The sequence below is a fragment of the Tigriopus californicus genome, chromosome 7 (assembly GCF_007210705.1).
Source record: "Tigriopus californicus strain San Diego chromosome 7, Tcal_SD_v2.1, whole genome shotgun sequence".
NCBI lineage: Eukaryota > Metazoa > Arthropoda > Copepoda > Harpacticoida > Harpacticidae > Tigriopus > Tigriopus californicus.
Window position 1 is genome coordinate 4,323,193 of NC_081446.1, and position 20,656 is coordinate 4,343,848.

Here is a 20,656-nt window from a genome sequence, read left to right on the forward strand (position 1 = left end):
AGAAACTGGCTAAAATTTGCTTCGAAGTTTAGAGCCGAAATGTATTCAGCCGTGGGAGTCAACGCCTTTAGTTTAGATTGGAACAAATTAGTATTCTTCTATGCCTGCCCACCCCTCCGATTGATTGTTCCAGTGATTAAACAGGTCGCTGCTCAAAAATGTTCCGGCGTGTTGATAGTACCCTTATGGCAAGCGTCACATTTTTGGCCCCTTTTATTGCCAGACGGAATTCATTTTTGTGCCATGATACACAAATTCATGCGTTTTCGACCTGTATGTCTCAAGGGACAAGCAGTCCAAAGTGACATGTTTCATTGACAACTCGGATTTGATTTGTTGGTCCTCGAGATGGACGGGAATATACCGAATGACTCACATAAACTCGTTAAGGAAGGCAACTGTATTCAAAATGGTTGTAAATTGTGTATTCCTAATACTCTGTAAAACGCGATTCTCTTCCTTCGTCTAGCAAATATATGCTCCACAAAGTTCCGAATACATACCGAGGCCATTATCTTTCAGAGGCACACGTTTCACGCCCAGACTCAGTGCGTGACTCTCTAAAGCTGAACTCGAAGTCGAAGGGAACCTGGCACTAGTACAAATTGGCTTGGGATCAATTTTGTCGATTCTGTATTAAACACGATCAACCATGGCTGCCTGCACCCGCAATTTCGGTTGACAGATACTTAGCTCAATTGGTGTCCGAAGGTAAAGGACCAGCATCCGCAAATATGGCATTGGAGGGGATAAACTCCTTTCATGAACATTTTGGCATGGCATCTCTGGCAAGTGATCCCTCTATCCGTCTCACTTTGAAAGGCATCACCCGATCCCTTGGTTCCGTGGCTCGCCAGGCACATCCAATGACAAAAGAAGTCCTGAGGGCGATCGTACAACCTACTTTAACCAAACTCCGCCGTGTTTCCACCAAAATTATACCTATGGCTGTTCTTAGAGGAGTTAGGTTTGAGCTTACAGCTTTTCTAACGGTTTCAAGATTTTTGGACCTCCAAAGAGTACAACGCCGTGATTTGATTATTTATGATTACTCTGTTCAAATACTACTCCACACGAGGAAAAACAATCCGGAACACATGGGTCACTCGTTATTTTTGTTCAAATACGGTGACGAGATCTGCCCTATCTATATAACAAAAGAATATCTGAAACGAATTCCCATCTCTCCGGATACGCCCTTGCTTCCCAAAATTGATCGAGGAAAAGCATTACCGGCAGTAGCGTCTTATAATGGATTACGATCTCATCAAAGAAAGATGCTCCTTCATGCCGAAATTGACCCAACAAAATTTAGCCTACATTCAGGGCGTGTGGGAGGTGCAATAGCTTTACACGACTCTGGGTGGAGCTGGAAAGATATTGGAGCATTTGGCGGTTGGGCAACAGGGAGTCTTATGCCGGAGATATACTGTCGCCAAGCGAGGGGTAGGCGCTCGCAGATGAGCCAATGTCTGTCTTTATAAAAAGAAATAAAAGTAAAAACAAATATATGTATATATACATTATATATATATACTCGCCTCGTACTTCCATCCACCTTGGTTTAGTTTCTTACCATTTGGATATTTTCACTTGCAGCATTCATGCTACTATCAAAAAAGAAATCTCACAATGTCTTCTTGCGTGTCCTTCGTCATGGAGATAACTCAGGTAAGAGAAATATGTATTTCATTAGAAATAATTGAATGTGAAAAGCATAAGAAGTTGATCCGGCCTTTGTTGGGATAAGCGAGCGATAGCCAAGCAAAAGGATTACAGTCCACGGAAACAAGTGTGTTTTCAACCCCACAGTTTAGAAGCAACAGCTAATTGTTCTAATGACCGTTTCTTAATATTGGCCTAGTCAAATTGAGCTATTAAAGGATCTTGAAATCAACGATCAAGATGCTTTGGAGGCTGTCAGGGACTTGAGGCTTTCCAGTTCGCCTGGTCCTGATGATGGTGTGACATCTCAGTTTCTGATGAGATGCTCATATGTTCTTGCTCCTGTTTTCTTGTACTTAATGCGCTGGATCTTGGATCAGGGAAAGTTTCCCTCTTCACTAAATTTAGCTCAAGGTTACTCCAATTTTTAAGTTGCTCCCCAGTAATTATAGGCCGCTTTCTCTCACTTCGAATACTGCGAAGGTAATTGAGAAGATGATGCAGTGTTTCTTAAAGCCATGAAGTGCTTCCTGAACGCATTTGAACGCACTGAACGGATTCTGAACGCATTTTAGCACGGTCACCAGGAACTAAAGGCCGATATCTATTACTTCGAATATTGTGTCCTTATCCCGAGTTTGATAACGTCAAACTTTCGTTTCGAAAAAAATCCTTTTTATCACTCCTGTAATTGTCAATACCACAAGACACGGCTTGCATTCTCAACATATATTGTGATTTCGAGTCACTCTGATTAATATCAGCTAACTAAAGAGTAACATGAAGTTTGCTGAAACACGGTTCGAAAATCAACTTCATTTTCTCTCTTGATTAATTCCTGGAGTTGAGCGGCCCTTTGTCTTCTCGAATGGAACAAAAAGGAGGAGCTCTGTCCTTGGTTGCACATGGAGACCCCAAAAATACCCGTATATTGGGAAGTTACACGATGGGTAAACAAGTCAAGTAACGACCAGACCTAGCAAATTAGATAGGCTTCATTTTTGAGTTAGAAAAAAGTTCAATCTATTTCCACATTTGATGACTGTCAAAAAAAATTGTCCTGACCAATGGGGTCAACATATCCGTGCGAATCATAAGTACTGCTCTTCTCTTGACATCCAGGAACTTGGCCCTCTCAAGCGCACGCGTGAAGCTCAGGATTGTATTGCAATCCAGGTTCACAGCAATCACGGCCAACGACTTCATCAAAGGAACTACATTTATAGAAACAATCGATATCTCCCACATCTGGAGCAATATGCCATAATCCGTACCCGTCGCAAGGATTCTCGATAGGACCAGGCATATCTATGACTGAAAACAGATCGAAACATTAGCATACAATCCTAAATCCATTAAACCATGAATAATTACTTGGGCAATTCTCCATCTCAGAATTGAAACCGTCATCACTAGATTCCAAAACTGGTCCGGAACCTTCACAAACAACATTCTCGTCGCCGACTAAGCGCTTGTATTCATCCATTCCAAATCTGTAGGCGTCGTTATAGAGCCAAGATATGGAACAACTGGCGCAATCCCGAACCTGGGTCTTTCCATTTATGGGAATGATGAATTCTGCCAATAAAATCAAATTTCAAAGCTGAAGCTTGTAAATATGAACGTAAAATTGCATAGTGGCTAACCTTGCGAATATCGGTCAAAGTGTCTCTTCAAGAGAAGTCGGAAGGCTCCTTCAGGAAAGTCCATAAACTGTCCCTCTAAAAATCCCCACAACTCTCCGCCACTCACATCGCCGAAAGCATCATCCTCAATCTTGGGTTGACCATAGGGTAGGGTGTTGAAAAACAAATGAGGCAGTTTTCTGGTGATGATACGGAGGGCCTTACTCCTAAGCACAATGTCCTTGCTCATATCATTCATGGTCAAAGATGACAAATTCGTCGCCCTTGTGAATGCATTAGCAGGGATTTCAGTGATCCCATTGTTATTGGATAAATCGATGTGATTTATAGTATCTTTCCATGGCATGTCTACTGACAGAGTTGTGAGTGGAGATCCGGTAAGCACAAAAGTGTGAAGAACTCGTAAAGTTGAAAGTATGGACCAATCAAACCTAATTCAAAACTGTCTTGATCAATGAAGAATTATTTGGACAAAAATCAGCTCACCTTAGTTTTGGGGCGTTCCTGATTTCAAGCTTGTGAATAAAATTCACTCCAGCTCCAGCGAACATATAGTCGATCGTCGTGAGTTCCAAATTGTCTTGGATGATGATTGTCTCAGATTGGGCACTTCCCAAGGTCACGTTAGGCATAAACGTTAATGAACTCGAGCCAATTCGAATGAATTCGAAAATTCCAAAAAACCCTTTCAGAGGAAGATCTCCATCTACAAGACTAGTGCATACCAATTGTTCTGATGATTCAGTTGTTCCAATCTGAGTTGGAACATTGGGTTAGTATTGGCTCCCAATGGAAACAAATGAAGCTGTATTCCTTACCTGAACTGAGCAAGCAGCATTGGTTCCATGAAGAAACGCCAAGAGGGGAATAACAATTAATACTTTGTTCATTGCTCTCTCTCTCTCAGCAACTGTCTAATGGTCAAATCGATCCGTTCAAAGGCTTGACTTGAATCTTTAAGATAACCCATTATCTGCAGATGATAGCGGTGTTTAGGATCAAAGCCTTCTTGGAGCCCAGGTGTTTATATACCATATCACGTTTTCATAAACGTTTGACAATAGGACGTATTATTTAATAGTTGAATGTATTTTTTTAGCTTGAGCCCGGAAAAGTGGTAAGATCCGGCAAGGCTTGTTCCGTGCATATTGAGTACATCATCCTGATATGATATGGATAAATGAATTACAGGATGAACGATAGTTCATCAAACGTTGTGAAGAATCCTGATAAAATGTATATCAATTATGTATGATGTATACATGTCTTTGCAAGTCCGTCGTAATCCAACATGAATGGCTCCTCCAGTCCTTGGTCGTAAATGAACGAGGACATACAAAACTTCGCAATTTGTGGACATCTCAAAGGAAACCAGGAGTCGGAGAACTGATTGCAATTGCCCTGAACTGATGCCTAGTAATCTCCAAGATCATTATTTTCTTGGGAAAGGGTCGACATTTACTCAAAAGTAGGTATGGTCTAGAGTAAAACCGGCCAGAAAGGTCGGTCTAGCTAAATTCAAGCTCAAAGACGAACACTGGCCCCAAATTGCAGAAAGGTTAGAAGGACTAGATCTGGTTTCCATTCTGAAACAGGAATAATCCATAGATGCAGCCATTGATAAAATAGTTTCAGTTTTTGAGGCAGTTTGCTCCAATCTAGCAATCTCTGAGCGTGTTCCGAAAGGGGGACACAGACAAAGTTTTAAAATTTAGGAAGACGTTGTTCGAAAAGAGTTGCAAATGAACGACAAGGCTAAACAGCAAATCTAATCCAGCAATTGTGGCTAGTCTGAAAAAAAAAGTTGGACTTTATTCAGGGTTAGGTCTTCCATCGAAAATGACCGGTTGAAAACGGAAAGTACGTAGTGTGGTTTAGGCAGTCAGGTCGAATTCTAAGGCTATCTGCTCTTACAGGGTGTAAAGAAATTAAGGGCCTCCATGGCTGTTTTTCATAACATTTCTCCCTAGTCGAAGATTTTTTTGACGTTAAACCACAAGCATTCATTAAGAGGAATTGTTCAGAACCTAATGACGTATTACAAATGGTTTAACGATGTCCTGGAGACAATGGGTAGCCCTCTGATAAAGTGCCGTTAAAACAATGTCTGAAAATTCAAGTGAGCGCAGTCTGAAGGTCAGAACCAAGGCTAAGGGCATCTGAAGGCCGGCAAAGACAAAGGAACGTTGGTAAGCCTTTCAGTGTTCATCCTCAAACCATTGGAAAGTGGAGACCCTCATGGAAATGCAATAAATTCTTTTAGAACAGACCGGACGGACGGCCGAAATCTGGATTTTCAAGACTCAATCTTCCGGTGGCTAAGCATCAGAAGGCTACCAATCTCCTTTGGATAAAAATCGGATCATTCGTGGTATGGTGTTAGTTTTTTCAATAATCCCTTTTTATGAAAACTGGAGATTCAATCTGATCAAATCATTCTTTGAGCTAGGATGTAGGATTTTCAGAAGCGACAACGAGCGGCCCTTAATTTCTTTCCACCCTGTATGCAAGCTCTAGGGGAAAGATGAAACACCCTGTATGATCCTTTGATGTTGATGGTGAACCCATAGAAAATGTATGTAGAGGCTATGGCTAAACCATGAAAGAGTTTGATCAGCATTAAGAAGTTAAGATTATTGACATCTGATTGGGCAGGCAACGAGTATTTGTGAGTGAGTGTCTCTCAGCCTGTATGCCTGTGAATCTGTGTAAAAGAATGTCAATCATGTATTTCCCTGAAAAGTGTGCTTGCATTGAGGAGCAAGGGACACGACTGAGAAGCCAAGTTTGTTTGCTCTCAGATCAGTGACCAAGATGAATCATTTGATTGGCCGTTACTCCCCATAGTGTCAACGGCCTTCAAAACACCCTGAGAGAGCTTTAAAGGTTTCAAAAAATGTTGCAAAAAGCCAGTGGGAATTTCAACTCTATCAACTCTATCCCCAGACGGCTAACAGCAACCTGTGTCCAACCCTGAGCCCCCAACTTGTGGACCCATACTCTTATTTTCAATCAACTAAAGTGAAGTGTTTGTAATTAGGCCTTGGGACCCTATTCTGTATTTTGTCCCCAGGCTCTAAAGTTGTTGGCTTGCGAAGTGATCTGGCCTATAACCACATGGTAATGTTGCTCTTCCCAAAAAATGGAAGAAATGAAGAAAAGTAACAATCCATGAGTTTAGCCTTGATACATATTGGATTCATATGAATGATGGGTGTGAACTTGATGTTTTTGATCTTTTGATTATGAAATGCATTAGAAAAAACCCATTGAGCTAGATCTTTTTTGATGTATCAAATGTATTTCTGTCAGCACAACTTTGTCTTAATTCTTCAAGTTTGCCATCCTTTTGAAATAATAAGGTGCAAGAGCTTTGTAACGAAAACTTATCACCTGACACTTTTATCTCTTTGTTCAAAAGGCCTTTTTTACTTTTTAAACCTTTAGGGTATGTCAAGTCACGGACTTCTAGAGACATGGACTGCAAACGGAAGCAAAAATATCCTATCTCCTAAACCGCTCATCTTATTCCAAATAAGCACTTCATACTACCCCAAGATCTTGTTGAATAGATGAACTCAGACAAGTTTGAGCCTAAACCTATGCTTAGGGAATTCAGGAGACATGTTCAAAGTTATGTAGTAAACACTACATAAAATTTGAATTTTCGGCATGCTCTTGGTCAGCTACATAAGCTTTTGACAACATAACTTTGAAACGATCGACTTTGTAAATGATAAAAATTGACCTACCGTTAATTGAAGGGATCTACGTTTCTTATTTTATTACTTTAATTCGAAAAGTGGCTCAGAGTGGCTATGACCAAGAGCAGGCTGATTTGCCGGGAAGCTCGTTCGCAGTCCATATTTCTAGAAGTCTGTGGTCAAGTGAAGGAAATTCAAGGAAAAATGTGGTCTGGCACAACTCGCACCATCCGCTCATTGAATTTTCCAAAATCGAATGATTTTGAGTAAGGTGTGTTACACAACCAAACAAAATGACTATGTTTGGTGTAATTCGGTGAATGCATTATCAAATTGGCTCAATACCAAAATGCTGTTTGCCTAGACAAGCATGTAAAATGGAATATATGTCAAAATTCAACGCATGCACTGAGCGGTTTGGCTGGGCATGTTGTCTTCAATTTTACTCCATGGAATATCGTCAGTAGTTCATGAACGCGTCCACTTGAAAAGCCCTATACATACTATATATGATGGCACATTGTAGATTATATCCTTAATGGCTGAAAGCTTTTGTACGTGCCATGTGAGAATAGTGTGGTACAATGGCCATTTTGCAACATTTCTGGTCATTTTATGCATTGCACACCAGTTTGATAGCAACATATGACAACGTGATGAAAATAACATTAGTGTTTTATGTTATTGATCTGTATACCAAAGTTTAAGCAAAACTCACGCTTTTAGACCTACAAAAGAACTAGTACTCATTGCCCTTTCGTTGTCTGCTCCCAGTGCACGGTACATCTCCAGGTCTGGAGAACTGCTTGCAACAGCCCATCACTCAATCGATGCGGTTGTTGAGATTGGCGAGCCTAGTCAAGTTGAGCTATTAAACGATCTTGAAGTCACAGATCAAGATGCTTTGGAGGCTCTCAGGGAATTGAGACTCTCGAGCTCCCCTGGCCCTGATGGTGTGACATCTCAGTTTCTGATGAGATGTTCACTGGTTCTTGCTCCTGTTTTCTCGTACTGGATGCGATGCATCTTGGATCAGGGCAAGTTTCCCTCTTCACTATAGTTAGCTCACGTTGTGCCAATCTTTAAGTTGCTCCCCAGTAATTATAGGCCAATTTCTCTCACTTTGATTGCTGCGAAGGTGTTGAGAAGATGATGAAACCATGAAGTCCTTCCTCTAAATGACCAGGGATTCTGAACGCATCTTAGCACGGTCACCCAACTGATTTAGCATTTACCGGGTGAGCAGAAATGTGATATAATTCATCTATATGGTCTGTCATTTTGATTACTGATGCTTTTCAAAAGTTTTATTTGATTATAAAGTTCTGCGAGACTAATTTTTCGTTTGTGTTATTCCAGATAATTTTGGCTTCAAAACCAAACAAATTACATCATTATGAACGAACTTAGGAAATAAGTTGTAGCGCAGATTTTGGCTTGGACAGGCATGTTGACGTATTGAAAAGGTCTGAAAGCTTGTAGAGTTTCTTGGAAATACCATGATGGGAAAACAAGGTCAACTAAAACCAGAGCTAGACAATTAAATGGGCTTCATTTTTGAGTTAAGAAAAGTTCCATCTATTTCCACCTTTTATGACTGGCCAAAAAAGATTGCCCTGACCAATGGGGTCAAAATGTCCATATGAATCATTAGCACTCATCTACTCTTGACATCCGGGAACTTGGTCCTCCCAGTTGCACCCGGGAATCTCATGGTCGTATCCCAATCCAGGTTGACAACAATCATGCCCAGAGACTTCATCCAAGGAGTTACAATGATAGAAACAATGGCAATCCTCATCATCTGGAACGGTGTCCGATAACCCTCCACTAGCCCCGTGACCTTCGCAAGGATTCTCACTTGGACCAGGCATATCTGTGACTGAAAGCACAGTCAAACATTACCATACATTCTGAAATTCATTGACCAGCAAATCTTTACCTGGACAATCTTCCATCTCTGCGTTGAAGCCATCATCACTAGATTCCAAAACTGGTCCAATACCTTCGCAGACAACATTCTCGTCGCCCACCAGTCGCTTGTATTCATCCCTTCCAAATCTGAAGGCGTCGTTGTAGAGCCAAGAGATGGAACAATTGGAGCAATCCCTGACCTGGGTCTTTCCATTTTTAGGAATGATGAACTCTGCCAATATGATCAGATTGCAAAGTTTCAGCTTGTTTGTACATAAATATGAACACAGAACAAAGTGGTGGCTAACCTTGAGAATATTTGTCAAAGTGGCTCTTCAAGAGAAGTCGGAAGGCTCCTTCAGGAAAGTCCATAAACTGTCCCTCTAAAAATCCCCACAACTCTCCACCGCTCACATCCCCGAAGGCGTCATCCTCAATTACGGATTGACCATCGGGCAGGGTGGTGAAAAACAAATGAGGCAATTGTGTGGTGGTGATCTGGAGGGCCTTACTCCTCAGAGCAATGTCCTTGTTCATATCATTCATGGTCAAGGATGCCAAATGCGTTGCCTTTTTGAACGCATTAGCGGGGATTTCAGTGATCCCATTGTTATTGGATAAGTCAATATAGTTTATGGCTGCTTGCCATGGAATGTCTGATGTCAGAGTTGTGATACCGGATCCGGTTAGTACAAAGGTGTGCAGATCCGACAACGTTTCGAGCATGGACCAATCAAATGACCTAATTCGAAAGTTGTTTTGGCCCATATTCAATGGAAGAAGTTGGGAATAAAAATTGACTCACCCAAGTTTTGGAGCGTTAGTGATGTCGAGCCTGTGAATCAGATCCGTTTGAGCTCCAAGGAACGTTTTATCGATCGAGATGAGTTCCGGATTGTCTTGGATCATAACCTTCTCAGCTTGTGCATCACCGAAGGCGTTGGCAGGTAAAGCGGTTATTGAGCTTGTTGTAATCTGAATGGACTCGTAGAGACCACCAAACCCGCTGAGAGGAAGATCTCCGTCCACAAGACCAGTGCATACCAATTGTTCTGATGATTCCGTGGTTCCATCCTGAGGTAGAGCTTTGCGTTAGTATTGACTCTCCGTGAAAAACAAATGGAGCTTTATTGCTTACTTGAACTGTGCAGGCAGCATTGGCTCCATGAAGGAACGACAAAAGCGGAATAAATATTAATGCTCTGTTCATTATTGCTCTCTCTATCTCTGATGAAACTGTTGAATCGCCAACCTGACACGTTCTAGGTTTGAATTTTTATGAGAATTCATTATCAGCAGATCATGACGATGCTCAAGATTAGAGCCTTCTTGGAGCTGAGGTGCTTATATATCATATCATGTTTTAATAAACGTGTGACAATGGGACATATTATGTAATAGCTAAATTTAATGTTTAAGCTTGAGCCCGGAAAAGTGGTGAGATCCAACAAGGCAATTCTTTGACTTTGGCTTTGATGAAGTGAATCCAGCCTTGATTAAGATCTTGTTCATCGTTGGCAACTTGGCACATTTTCCGGATGATTACACGTGGACAAGATGGGATCGAACACGAGGTTTCCAGGGCAACATGTCTCTCCCATGTTTTGTCCAAGATGGTTACAATTGAAGTAACATTTACAATCCGCGGGATTTGGGACCAGGGATTCGAAGCCTTCACAAGGGTTTTGGTCTGGATACGGCAATTCAGTGTCTGTAACGTTTACAAGAGTACATTTAGCTATGACTCATCTCTGAGAAGTACGTTTCTAAGTCGAACTTACGAGGACAAGAGTCCATCTTTTCAATGAAGGCCTCATCTGTGGTTTCCAAAACCGGTCCAATTCCTTCACAAACCACGTTATTTTCTCCAACCAGACTGATGTACTCGCTCAAGCCATATTTATGAGCATCTTTGTAGAGCCAAGCAATGCTGCAATCGCAATTTTTGACTTTCGTTTGACCGTTGGAACTGGATAGATATTCCGTGCGGCCTTGATCGAAATATTCCTTCAAAATGAGACGGAAGGAGTTCTCAGGAAAGTCAGGAAATCGAGCATCGACCTTAGTCCAAGATTCGCCGTCTTGGAGGAATCCAAAGATATCTTTTTCCAGGACCATGTCGGCCTCATTGAGTTCTTCTGAAGAGAAGAACGATAGCGAAGGCTCTTCTAAAGAGGTGGTGTAAAGGCCATCACTTTGGATGGTCAGTTCTGGGCTAAGGTTCTTCAGGTTCAGGGATTTGATGTGCTTTGCCTTTTGAAAGGCAAATGGCGGGATGACAGAAATTTCAAGGTTATCGGTGAGGTCAATCTCGGCAACAGAGGCTGGCCAAGGGAGATAGCTCTCCAATGCTGGAACAGCTGAGCTGATGAGATAAAACTTCTCCAACCCAACTAACGCTGCCAAATTGTTCCAAGGGAATGACCTGAAAGCGAAATAATATAGTTTTAAAGGGACTTGTTACTCTTTTGAAAATTATATGATTGTACCTCAATTTGTTGTTGTTGATAATCAGAATCTCCCTGACCACCACGGAGTCTGAACCAAAGAAGTTGGCCTCAATTTCTTCTAATGCTGAATTATCAGATATCTCAAAAATGTTTGCCTTGGCCGATCCAAAGGCATTAGAGGGTAATTTGGTGATCTGGGAATTTCTAACACTGATAACTTTGAATTTTCCATCAACATCCAAAGGAAAGTCACCGTCGGCGAGTTCAGTACACTCCAAGACCTCCAACTATCATTAAAAAAATGTTTGTAATTAAAATAGGATATCAATTTGAGGTAGACATTTTACCTACCTTCACTTCACATGCAGACATGGCCAAGTCAAAGGAAATAGCAGCCAAGAAAAGGCCGATAACAAAGGCTTTCATTTTCTTGGATTTCTTGGATTCCAAAGATAGGGTAATAATTGTTTCTTTATAATAGTGAGCTATTCAGGGCTCAAAATCTCGCGGTTGATTGATGACTTCCTGGGCAAGCTCAATTGTTTTATACAGGAGTTACTAATCCCAGATAAGCCCTGGATCCGATTGTCGACAATGAGATCATTCTAGTAGTTTTGTTTTCACATTTTTGCATTTATGCCTTTGAAGTTCCCCGTAATCTTTATCTCAGAAGGTCAAGCCACGTCGAACAATCGAGGGAAAACCATGTCTATCAGGCAACTAAAAGGTAACATGAAGCAAGCTGAATCCTAGTTCGAAAATCTGCTTCGCTTTCTCTCATGATTCATTCCTGGAGTTGAGCGGCCTTTTGTCTTCTCGAATGGAATAAGAAGGATGAGCTCAGTCCTTGGATGCTCAAGGAGAGGCCAGTACATTGATTGGGAAATTGCATGATGGGTAAACAAGGTCAGGTAGAACCAGACCTAACCGATTAGATGCGCTTCATTTAGTGTGTACATCATGTGGCTCACGTTATAGTAGTATTCTGTATGTTTGTTATTTTGATCAAATAACTTTGTTGTAGCCGATCGTTCTTGAGCTTTCCTTTCCCTCTGAACTTTCATGGGGAGGCGAGGAAGACTAAACATGTGAAAAGTATATTTAGTTTTGAGGAATATGTTTCGATGTTTTCAAGTCTGTTTACTTTTTGCAACATATTCCCTTGACTTTGTGTTGTATCAACGGCATCAGAGCAAAACCAATGTTTTTTTATAATTTGAATAAGTATTGTCAGTACTGGATGTGTCTATACTCTATAGACCTTGGCATCTTTTTTCTTTTTAGATAAAGTCCAACAACAAACGACCTTTGCATGTAAGAACAAAAGCAGAAACAAGAGTGACACTATTTTAATCCTTTTTTTCAAAAAGGGTCCATCTTTTGACAACGCTTCTTTATTGCAACCGATCTCACCAATGTTGGTATTCTGGATTACAACTAGCTTTTACTGCTATTTTCTCGCGGACGATATAACATGATTTCAATGCCATTCATCATTTTGAATGAGCGTGCTAAAGAAAACCATCATTGTACACAATATATTTTGAATCGTTATTCATTTATTATAATATTTCATTTCCTTCTACCATTTTATATATTACATACAGTACAGTATGTGAGTGTACCAAGGTTTCCTCTTCATTTCTTTGTCGCTGTTTTTCAGTTCCTCGATTTAAGCCTTCCCGTCTTCAAAGCACCTCTCGTTTAGTGGAACAAGCGGAAATAAGAGGATGAGTTGAGAAGGCGTGAACCCAAGATTTCCCTTGGCCTCACACCTCGAGCCTAGCCCATGACCAAGTGAAGGAAAAGTGGAACAAGTGCGTGGCTCGGAGCCTTCAACGCCAGAATGGCACACAGAAGCAGAACCACTCGAGCCTCGGAATTGGGATCATTTTCACTGCACGATGGGAACACGCAGATGGGCCGTGGTTTAGTGAGAGATCCAAGATTGAGTTGAGCTTGAAAGTGAACGAAGACAAGTGGGTGACGTGATTAGACAGGTGAGATCAGTGCCATTGATCACTATTATTCACTGACTGTTAGTTCATTGACGCTAGGTAAATTAAACAGATCAAAGTTATGACTAATTCAGTATGAACTTGGAACAAAGGCTATAAAAAATGAGAATCGAGACAACTCTAACGCGAGGACTTTTAGCACAAAGGCGCTAATCTGAGTGCTTTACGTCTTTCTCTTTTTTATCAATGACTCGTCGTGGAATAGCGGATTAATTTGATTCTGCAAAAATGCTAAAGATATTGAGTTACTAGGGATCACTCATATCATCGGATTCATTCACTGAACTCCTGTTCCTTCAAAGTTGTTTGGTCTTTTTCTCTCTGTTGAAATGTAGAGCCAATCAAATAATCTCTTTAGGGCATCTACCATGTCAAGCTCAGTCAAAAGGGTCTCTTTTCCTGTCAAGCACGCATCAGAGATGTGGGTCTTGGTTCATTCGTGGTGGGACACTTTCTTGTTCCAACGTGGCTCCTTCTTCTTTATTCGCTGAACGAGCCCCCATCAGAAGGTAACGAAACCATGGATGAATGGGACGATCTGGAGGAGGGAGAAAGATAACCTGAGAGTGCATTGATAATGGAACTTCAATCAAAATGCACACTTGACAAAAATTGGCGTTCACCCTCCAGAGACCCTTGTGTGATCAAGAGCTTGGAACCTTCCAGCGAATCCTAGATGCTTTTTTTTCTAAGAAAATAACACGTCGAAGGGAAAGCATTTGGGATGATGGCTATTGACCCAGACAACCGCATTTGAGGTTAGTGTGGATTACCCTGTGTGTTTGGGACACCAATCAGGTATCAATGGCTGTCAATGACGAGCCCCTAGGGACCTCTTTCGCTCCCAAATGCTGTCGCAATTGAAAACAATTCGACACTGGTCGTGTCCAGTCCAATGAGAATTGGAACTCGTACGAAAAAAAGCTAGCTCACGCAGAGTTAAGAAAAAGTCTATGTCACACAAAAGAGTAAACCATTGGCTCAATGCGAGTACTGTCTAAAGTTTTAAGTTCCGTGGTAGCATTAGTAGTGCGTATTATTCGTGCTGTCAATATGTAGCGAAGGGTTTGCCTGGCGTTTGGAAGGTTCACATTGATAAAAACGACAAAAAAAATCAAATTTGATTTACTGGGCATTGGAAATACAAGATCCATCGAAAAATCAAAGAATTGGAAAAACAGGAGTTACGATTGCTGAATTTGGCCCATTTGCAGCACGAGGTCGAGTTACTTTTCTCTGCGTTACATCGTTACATCTTGGATTAAGGCAAGTTTCCATCTTCTCTCAAGTTAGCATAGAATGTCTCAATTCCTAATGCAAAGTCGCTGCCTTGTAACTAGAACTCAATTTCTCTGCTAAAACCAATATTTTATCAATAGAAAAATATATCCAAGCCTTTTAAAAAAGGATCGTTACTCAGTCACTTATCTTTGTTGATCATTTCCTCTTTCACACAGCAATTACTTTGTCTGCTCCATTTATCAATTTTCCAAGAAAAATAACACGATTATAAACGTTTAAACAATATTGATTCATTGTCAATGATTCGAAGGCATTGCGTCTGAATCGTGTCTCCATGTAGAATGTATGAAGTACAAAAAAGATCAAATCAAGTTTATTACTTAGAGAAGTAATGCATCTAGCAAATTGCCAGGATTTGACATGTTCCCTCTCCAAAGCTTCTCAAGCATACCCAGTATTGCCAAAAGTCTAACAAATATGGGTCAAATGACAGGTGACCCTTTTCATGGGACTTACCATATTTTCCGAGTTTGATGTTTTGCTCTCATGGAAACTAGAAGCCTTTTTTTCAATGGCTTGATTTCTTTTGCATTTTCGATCATTCATGTCCAGCATACGTGCTCTTCATTAAGCCCTCTAAAACATATATTCAGGGTTTAACAATTAACCCCTAAACGATCAGTTCCTTTCGGACAATAATCAAGAATCCTCGTGTTAAAAAATGTGACTTAAATCAATATTGATTAACGAAAGCTATGGTCATCTCAATCGGGACAAGGTCCTTATTAGTACGTTGGCGTCGAAATACTGAAACTCCTACGTGAATCAACACATTTTACAAGCAAAGTTCATTCCCGATTGCTTCATTGGCCATTCATTTAATCACGCAAATGAATCGCGTCATTTCCCTTTTTAAACTCAATCTTGCCTCGGGGTATGTTCTTTGCAAGTGTCCATGGAAATATTTCCAAAAATCTGACCTTGTTCCCCATAAAATGAATTTGCAAGGGAGCGAATACCGACGTAAAAGACAAGTACATCTTAGTACAGCTTAGGAATGGGATGTGAATAAAGGATTACATTTTCTCCTAGTCACTCCTTGTTTGGGGGAGATGATGAGCTACAACTGATTGCGGATTTTTTTTCCAATATGAAGCGTACCTGACACACGTGGCGAGTTCAGACGTTGACAGAGTAGCCCTAGTACAAAAGGGTGAAATTCTCGTCTCAAACATGGATCTTAAATATATAATTCTTAAACACAGTGTACGCTCTGGAAAGAGTGATTCCTGTTGTGTAGAAGACATTCTAGAAGTGATCATTTACAGTATCTAAATGACTCACAAGGATATCGGCTGAACATGTGGAATATTCTTGGCGATGAATGGAGTTAGCTGTCTGGAAATATTGGACTCGCTTGATCTTGAAAAAGGCCGTATTCCAGCTTTTCCAAAAGGGACATAGACTCGAGTAAGGGTCATAACAATGAATGTGTCAACAAAACAAATGCAAAATCATGATCTATTCAATGTGTTTCTGACTGCTCAACCTCCCAATTGATTGAGTGTTTCCAGGACCCCATAAATGTTCCAAACTTGGAACAAAGAGCTGAAGGTGATTAAATTTGCACCAAATCCCCTTCTCTGTACCATTTCCAGCCACCCAAACGTTCAAAGTATCCCGACAAGTCTGAGCTTCAACTTGATGACCCTTCTGATTTTGGAAGGGATCGAGCAAGGCACACTTGCTCTCTCTCTTTCTCTCCATCTCCGAGTTTCTCCTGCCAAACAGTCATGGTTTGCACTTTCACTCATAAAGAGCTAAGAACTCGTCGTTAATGAATATTTTATGAGCCTATGCTTTGTGGTTATAAATCAAGATGAGAAATGCCTTTGAACTCGAAGAGCCTGGCACGAGAAACTCGGAGGAGGACGAGGACGACGAGGAGACGGAGGAGGCTGGCGGAGAACACGAACAGAGGGTGTTGGTAGTGTTGGTATTGTCGGTGGTGGAGACTGGTGGTAACTTTCTGGGCTAATTCAATTCTACCGTGCCTCTGATTTTAAATGCATGCCACCTGAATAAGAATGACAACGAGGTTGGCCTGAGAATTTCCTTCTTAGGGTCAGGAGAAGGCCAAGAAGGTTGGAGAATGAGGTGTACGCGTACATACATTGTTCGTCACAGAGAGTAATATGGACAAACAGAGACTGTACAGTAGTCATTCTCATCCAACACATTATGCTGGGTATTAAATGAATTGGAAGGACCTCTAAACATTCTAAATGAGCCATTTATAGAGGGAAAAACTGCGAAATGGCCTCAAAGGGATGTGTAGTGGGAGAGAGATTGACAGGCGAGGTGGAACACTGAAGAGCATGTTCCAAAGTTTCTTCAGCACTTTTGCATTTCCATTTGGTGGAAAACAAAACGTATTGGCCATCATCAGCTTTCAACCAATTGGATGGAGACGTTTGAGACTCGATCCACTCTTTGGTTTGGCAATATTTACACTTGATCCTCCAAGGGAAAGGGGAAAGTTCTGCTTTGGACACCTTCATGACAGGTCCTCTGAGGGAAATAATTTATAAGGAAGCAATCAAATGCCAATAATTACGACTCTCTTAATAATGACGCGACTCCCAAAACGAAGACGTGGTTGGGAAGTCGGAACTTGAATTATCATGCCAAGCATAACTTTTATTTTACTACATGCACGTCCATTACACAAATCCATATAGTATGATAACATAACAGAGACCAAGAAGAAGGAAGGGTTTGGCAGAGCTGCTCTGAATGTAATATTTTTCTAATCGGAATCCCATAGCTCACCTCATGAATACCATTTGTTGTGAGGACGCTAATGTAATAACGATATCACTTTTCACCTCCGTCCCACCTTGTCCCCTTTCTTGTTCCACATTTTCCGTCAGGATCCCATCTGCTCAAACACTGACAAAAAATAGTCCTCCAAAAGTCTACTTAAATTGCTAGAAAAGACTTGCCAAATCAAAGGCCATCCAAAAAAAGTGGAAGCGTTTATCAAATGATTCCAATTTCCAAAATTAAAATGTTCCAACATGGCACCTTCCACTTTCCACAGTGGAGCTTCACTCTCCATATCAAGTCTGGAGGCCTTGTCCATTTTGAGATTGGAAGTACTCGCATATCCGGAAAGTGCTGGGTGATTGTAATAGGTAGGAGTAATTGGAGAATCTGCCTCAACTTTTTGTCATTCCACCAAATGTGACACGCACTCCCGGTCACGAGGCCTCTTTGACGTAAAGCACCTCCAAAACCCAACCAACATCCGTTGGTCCAAATTACAAAGCAAATATTTCGGGCGAGTCCAAGATTGCCAAGATTTCTCCCACTTACACTCTCATCTTTCCCAGGGTTTACTTCGTTCCCTTTCCCTACCATCCACCTTTGCAACGCAGTGGTTCTCATACACGTGTGCCATATCTCTATTATTTACACCACATCTCTTTTCCCGCCCAGAAAATGGCCCAACAGAGAAGAGAAAGGCTGGATAGAGGTGTGCAGTCCACATCATTCTTTTCTATCTGACTCCTCCACTCTGTTCCAGTTATTAGCCTCATGGATGGACCACAGATTCTGGAAGCTTCAACGCAGATTTAGACAGGATAAGCTGTCCCATCAGGGCTTTATGTTGACGCACATTGACAACGAAATAGTTTTGGCTCCACTTTGAGCACAATAGGGATGGTTCCAATCTTTGAGTAACAGAGAGTCTTGTTTTGAGATCTACAAATGACGAGCTCATCTGTGGATGTTAGTGTGGTTAGTTGTGCCTTTTGTCCTTATGATGATCTCTGGGGTCTCATTGGAATGCAAGACGCTTGCCCCGAAGTGGTCCTTTATGCCCTCTAAACAACAATTAACCCTCAACCAACAAGAAAGAAACACCAACAAAGCCCCATGATCATCCAGGATTTCACATCCACCTCCGGAAAGCAACTCCGCCATATTGGATGGAAATAGCATCCAATGATCAATCAATATGATCCTGATACATGGTGAATTGGGCGATATTAGTTGGTTTTACACCCGAGTAACAACGACGACGACGACAACAACAACCCAGGGGGTTGGAACACATTTGTAAAGTTTTCCAAGGAACGAAAACTTTTAAATCCAAGACGGAAAATGAAGCCAAGCTTTGGTAGGTACATGGAGGATGGATGGAGTTGTTTTGGTGGTGGTCCCAGTTGGATTGGCGGGAGTGAAGAAGAAACAAAGAGAGAACGGCTGAGAGATTGCATGTTCCAACAAACTTATTGAAGCAATGGAACACATTCCACAAAGTGACGAGGAGACCCACCCACTGAGATGCTTGCCAATATCAACTTTGAACACATAAATAAGGACCTAAAACGCTGGAAAAGGGGATGGGGTGGAGAATAAGACTAGGGAACACAAGAAGATGATCTCTCCTCTAAATTTTTCCGTTCCCTTTTCGTTACAGATTTTGTGACATTTCAGCTTGTGTAGTGAGTGTAGTGAAGTTCTATGATGTGGAAACTGGTGTGGATGGTCCATCTGATGGTCTTGCCCGGTGAAGTGAGGACTCTCGTGGAAAACTCGAAAAACCAATTAAGCACGGATGCCAAGGTTCCTAACGTGGACAAACCAGGTAAGAATCAATCAACTTCCAGAAACTTGAACACGGGGCATGTTCCAAATCTATCGACGTCAGTATACTTATTTACAAGCTGGTCGATAGGTGGCGCTATATAACAAAGGTGAAGGTTTTTCAGTAAAGTCTGTGGCAAACAGAAATGGAACGCCATCTCGCGGATGTCTTAATTCAGGATCTAAAAACCAGATATGAGGATGCCCTATAATTACAAATGAATCCGCAAACAAAAATACCTATCTCAATATGACTGACCGAAAAGGTGTTTTTTTATTAAATGAATGTTCAGTTCGTAGTGAAATTTTGACATTTTCGTAAAATATGACCAAAACTGGGCTCCCAAATTCTTGGAGGTGCTTTTGCATTATTTAATCAGAGAGAGTCAAAACAAAAACGATGTGTAATAATCAGCCGCCAAATTGCTAACCTTTATGTCAGGATCTTGTAATCTCAGAGGAGACAAAGTCTCGCAACCTCTTATTTTCAGTAATGCTAAGAAAACTATTCACTTTTGAGAACAAATAAATATGTCTGAAAGATATTGAACGAAATTCTAATTTTTGAGAACCCTTCACTCCAAGTAACGTGTTTACCTGCAATTGTCAAATCGCGTAAGTGCATCCATCTTCAATTACCAAGGAAGACTCGAAGGGTTGAGCCATCGCATTGTCCAATGTTCCCGATAGGCAGTGTCTGGTCCGTATTAGATTGATTCTTCGGCTGTTTATTTTGGCTTGAAGGTGCTCTCAAAACGCACGTTCAGCCTCTGCGATCACTAGAATTGACCCTACATCCTGGGTTGGGACAAAGCTCATGGATGCTTTTGAAAACGTACAGTATCAGATACTTTTCGTACCGTCTCTGAACACTGTAGAGTCCCAAACTTGTTTAATCTCTCCCAATTCGAGAGCTCTCTCCTTGCTGTAATGTTTCTAGTAAATCTTAAAGCATCTTTGCACCTTTACGACCTTCTGCAAACTTTGCTCAACTATTTGTAGCCCAAAAGTATGAAGAAGATATAAGATGTGGCTGAACAATTGACTTGCATAGCGCTAGCATGGTAAAACTATCATAGAAGTAGAAACATAGAGGGGTAAAATTCGAGTGTGTTGTGGTTTTACGGTAGCTGAATCGATAACTGGAACAATTCACCTCCAGCCGATTGAAAGCAGCGCCTCTACAATTAGAAACTATACCCTATCGGCCGTTCAGCTGTCGCCCATTCACTCTGAAAACGAGTCCACCTGGTTAGCTCGCATCGCACTCTCCATGCCTTGCTACCTTTATGTTACTATCTTCGGACTTCAACGTGCAATAAATCCAACTACCTGTTTGAAAAGCTTTACCCACCTTCAAC

General features: G+C 41.3%; 3 protein-coding genes across 4 annotated transcripts in view; 1 reads left to right on the plus strand and 2 right to left on the minus strand.

Annotated features, from left to right (window-relative positions):
* The window catches only part of LOC131884045 (muscle-specific protein 300 kDa-like), a 12,204-nt gene extending 7,915 nt beyond the window's left edge, over positions 1-4,289 (minus strand). Inside the window, exons 1-3 of the mRNA XM_059231684.1 lie at positions 4,130-4,289; positions 3,798-4,066; positions 3,312-3,742 (exon numbers count right to left, since the gene is read on the minus strand). The gene's annotated coding sequence lies outside the window, so the exon portion shown is untranslated. The remainder of the gene's footprint in view (positions 1-3,311; positions 3,743-3,797; positions 4,067-4,129) is intronic.
* A 4,280-nt stretch (positions 4,290-8,569) lies between these two features.
* On the minus strand, positions 8,570-11,918 carry LOC131883628 (uncharacterized). Its single transcript, XM_059231141.1, has 8 exons — positions 11,731-11,918; positions 11,419-11,666; positions 10,711-11,354; positions 10,068-10,640; positions 9,735-10,003; positions 9,238-9,671; positions 8,958-9,161; positions 8,570-8,897 (listed from the first exon to the last, which is right to left on the minus strand). The coding sequence occupies exons 4-8, from the start codon at positions 10,137-10,139 to the stop codon at positions 8,677-8,679; spliced, it is 1,200 nt and encodes a 399-aa protein (XP_059087124.1). The 5' UTR covers positions 10,140-10,640; positions 10,711-11,354; positions 11,419-11,666; positions 11,731-11,918; the 3' UTR covers positions 8,570-8,676.
* Positions 11,919-13,014: 1,096 nt separating this feature from the next.
* Positions 13,015-20,656, plus strand: part of LOC131883118 (synaptogenesis protein syg-2-like) — a 44,140-nt gene continuing 36,498 nt past the window's right edge. The window contains exons 1-2 of one of the 2 annotated variants that reach the window (XM_059230480.1): positions 13,015-13,379; positions 19,129-19,296. In XM_059230480.1, coding sequence (XP_059086463.1) covers positions 19,173-19,296 — 124 coding nt within the window. In that variant the 5' untranslated portion in view covers positions 13,015-13,379; positions 19,129-19,172. Of the gene's footprint in view, positions 13,380-19,004; positions 19,297-20,656 lie in introns of those variants that run through there. The other variant, XM_059230478.1, reaches the window with a different exon arrangement.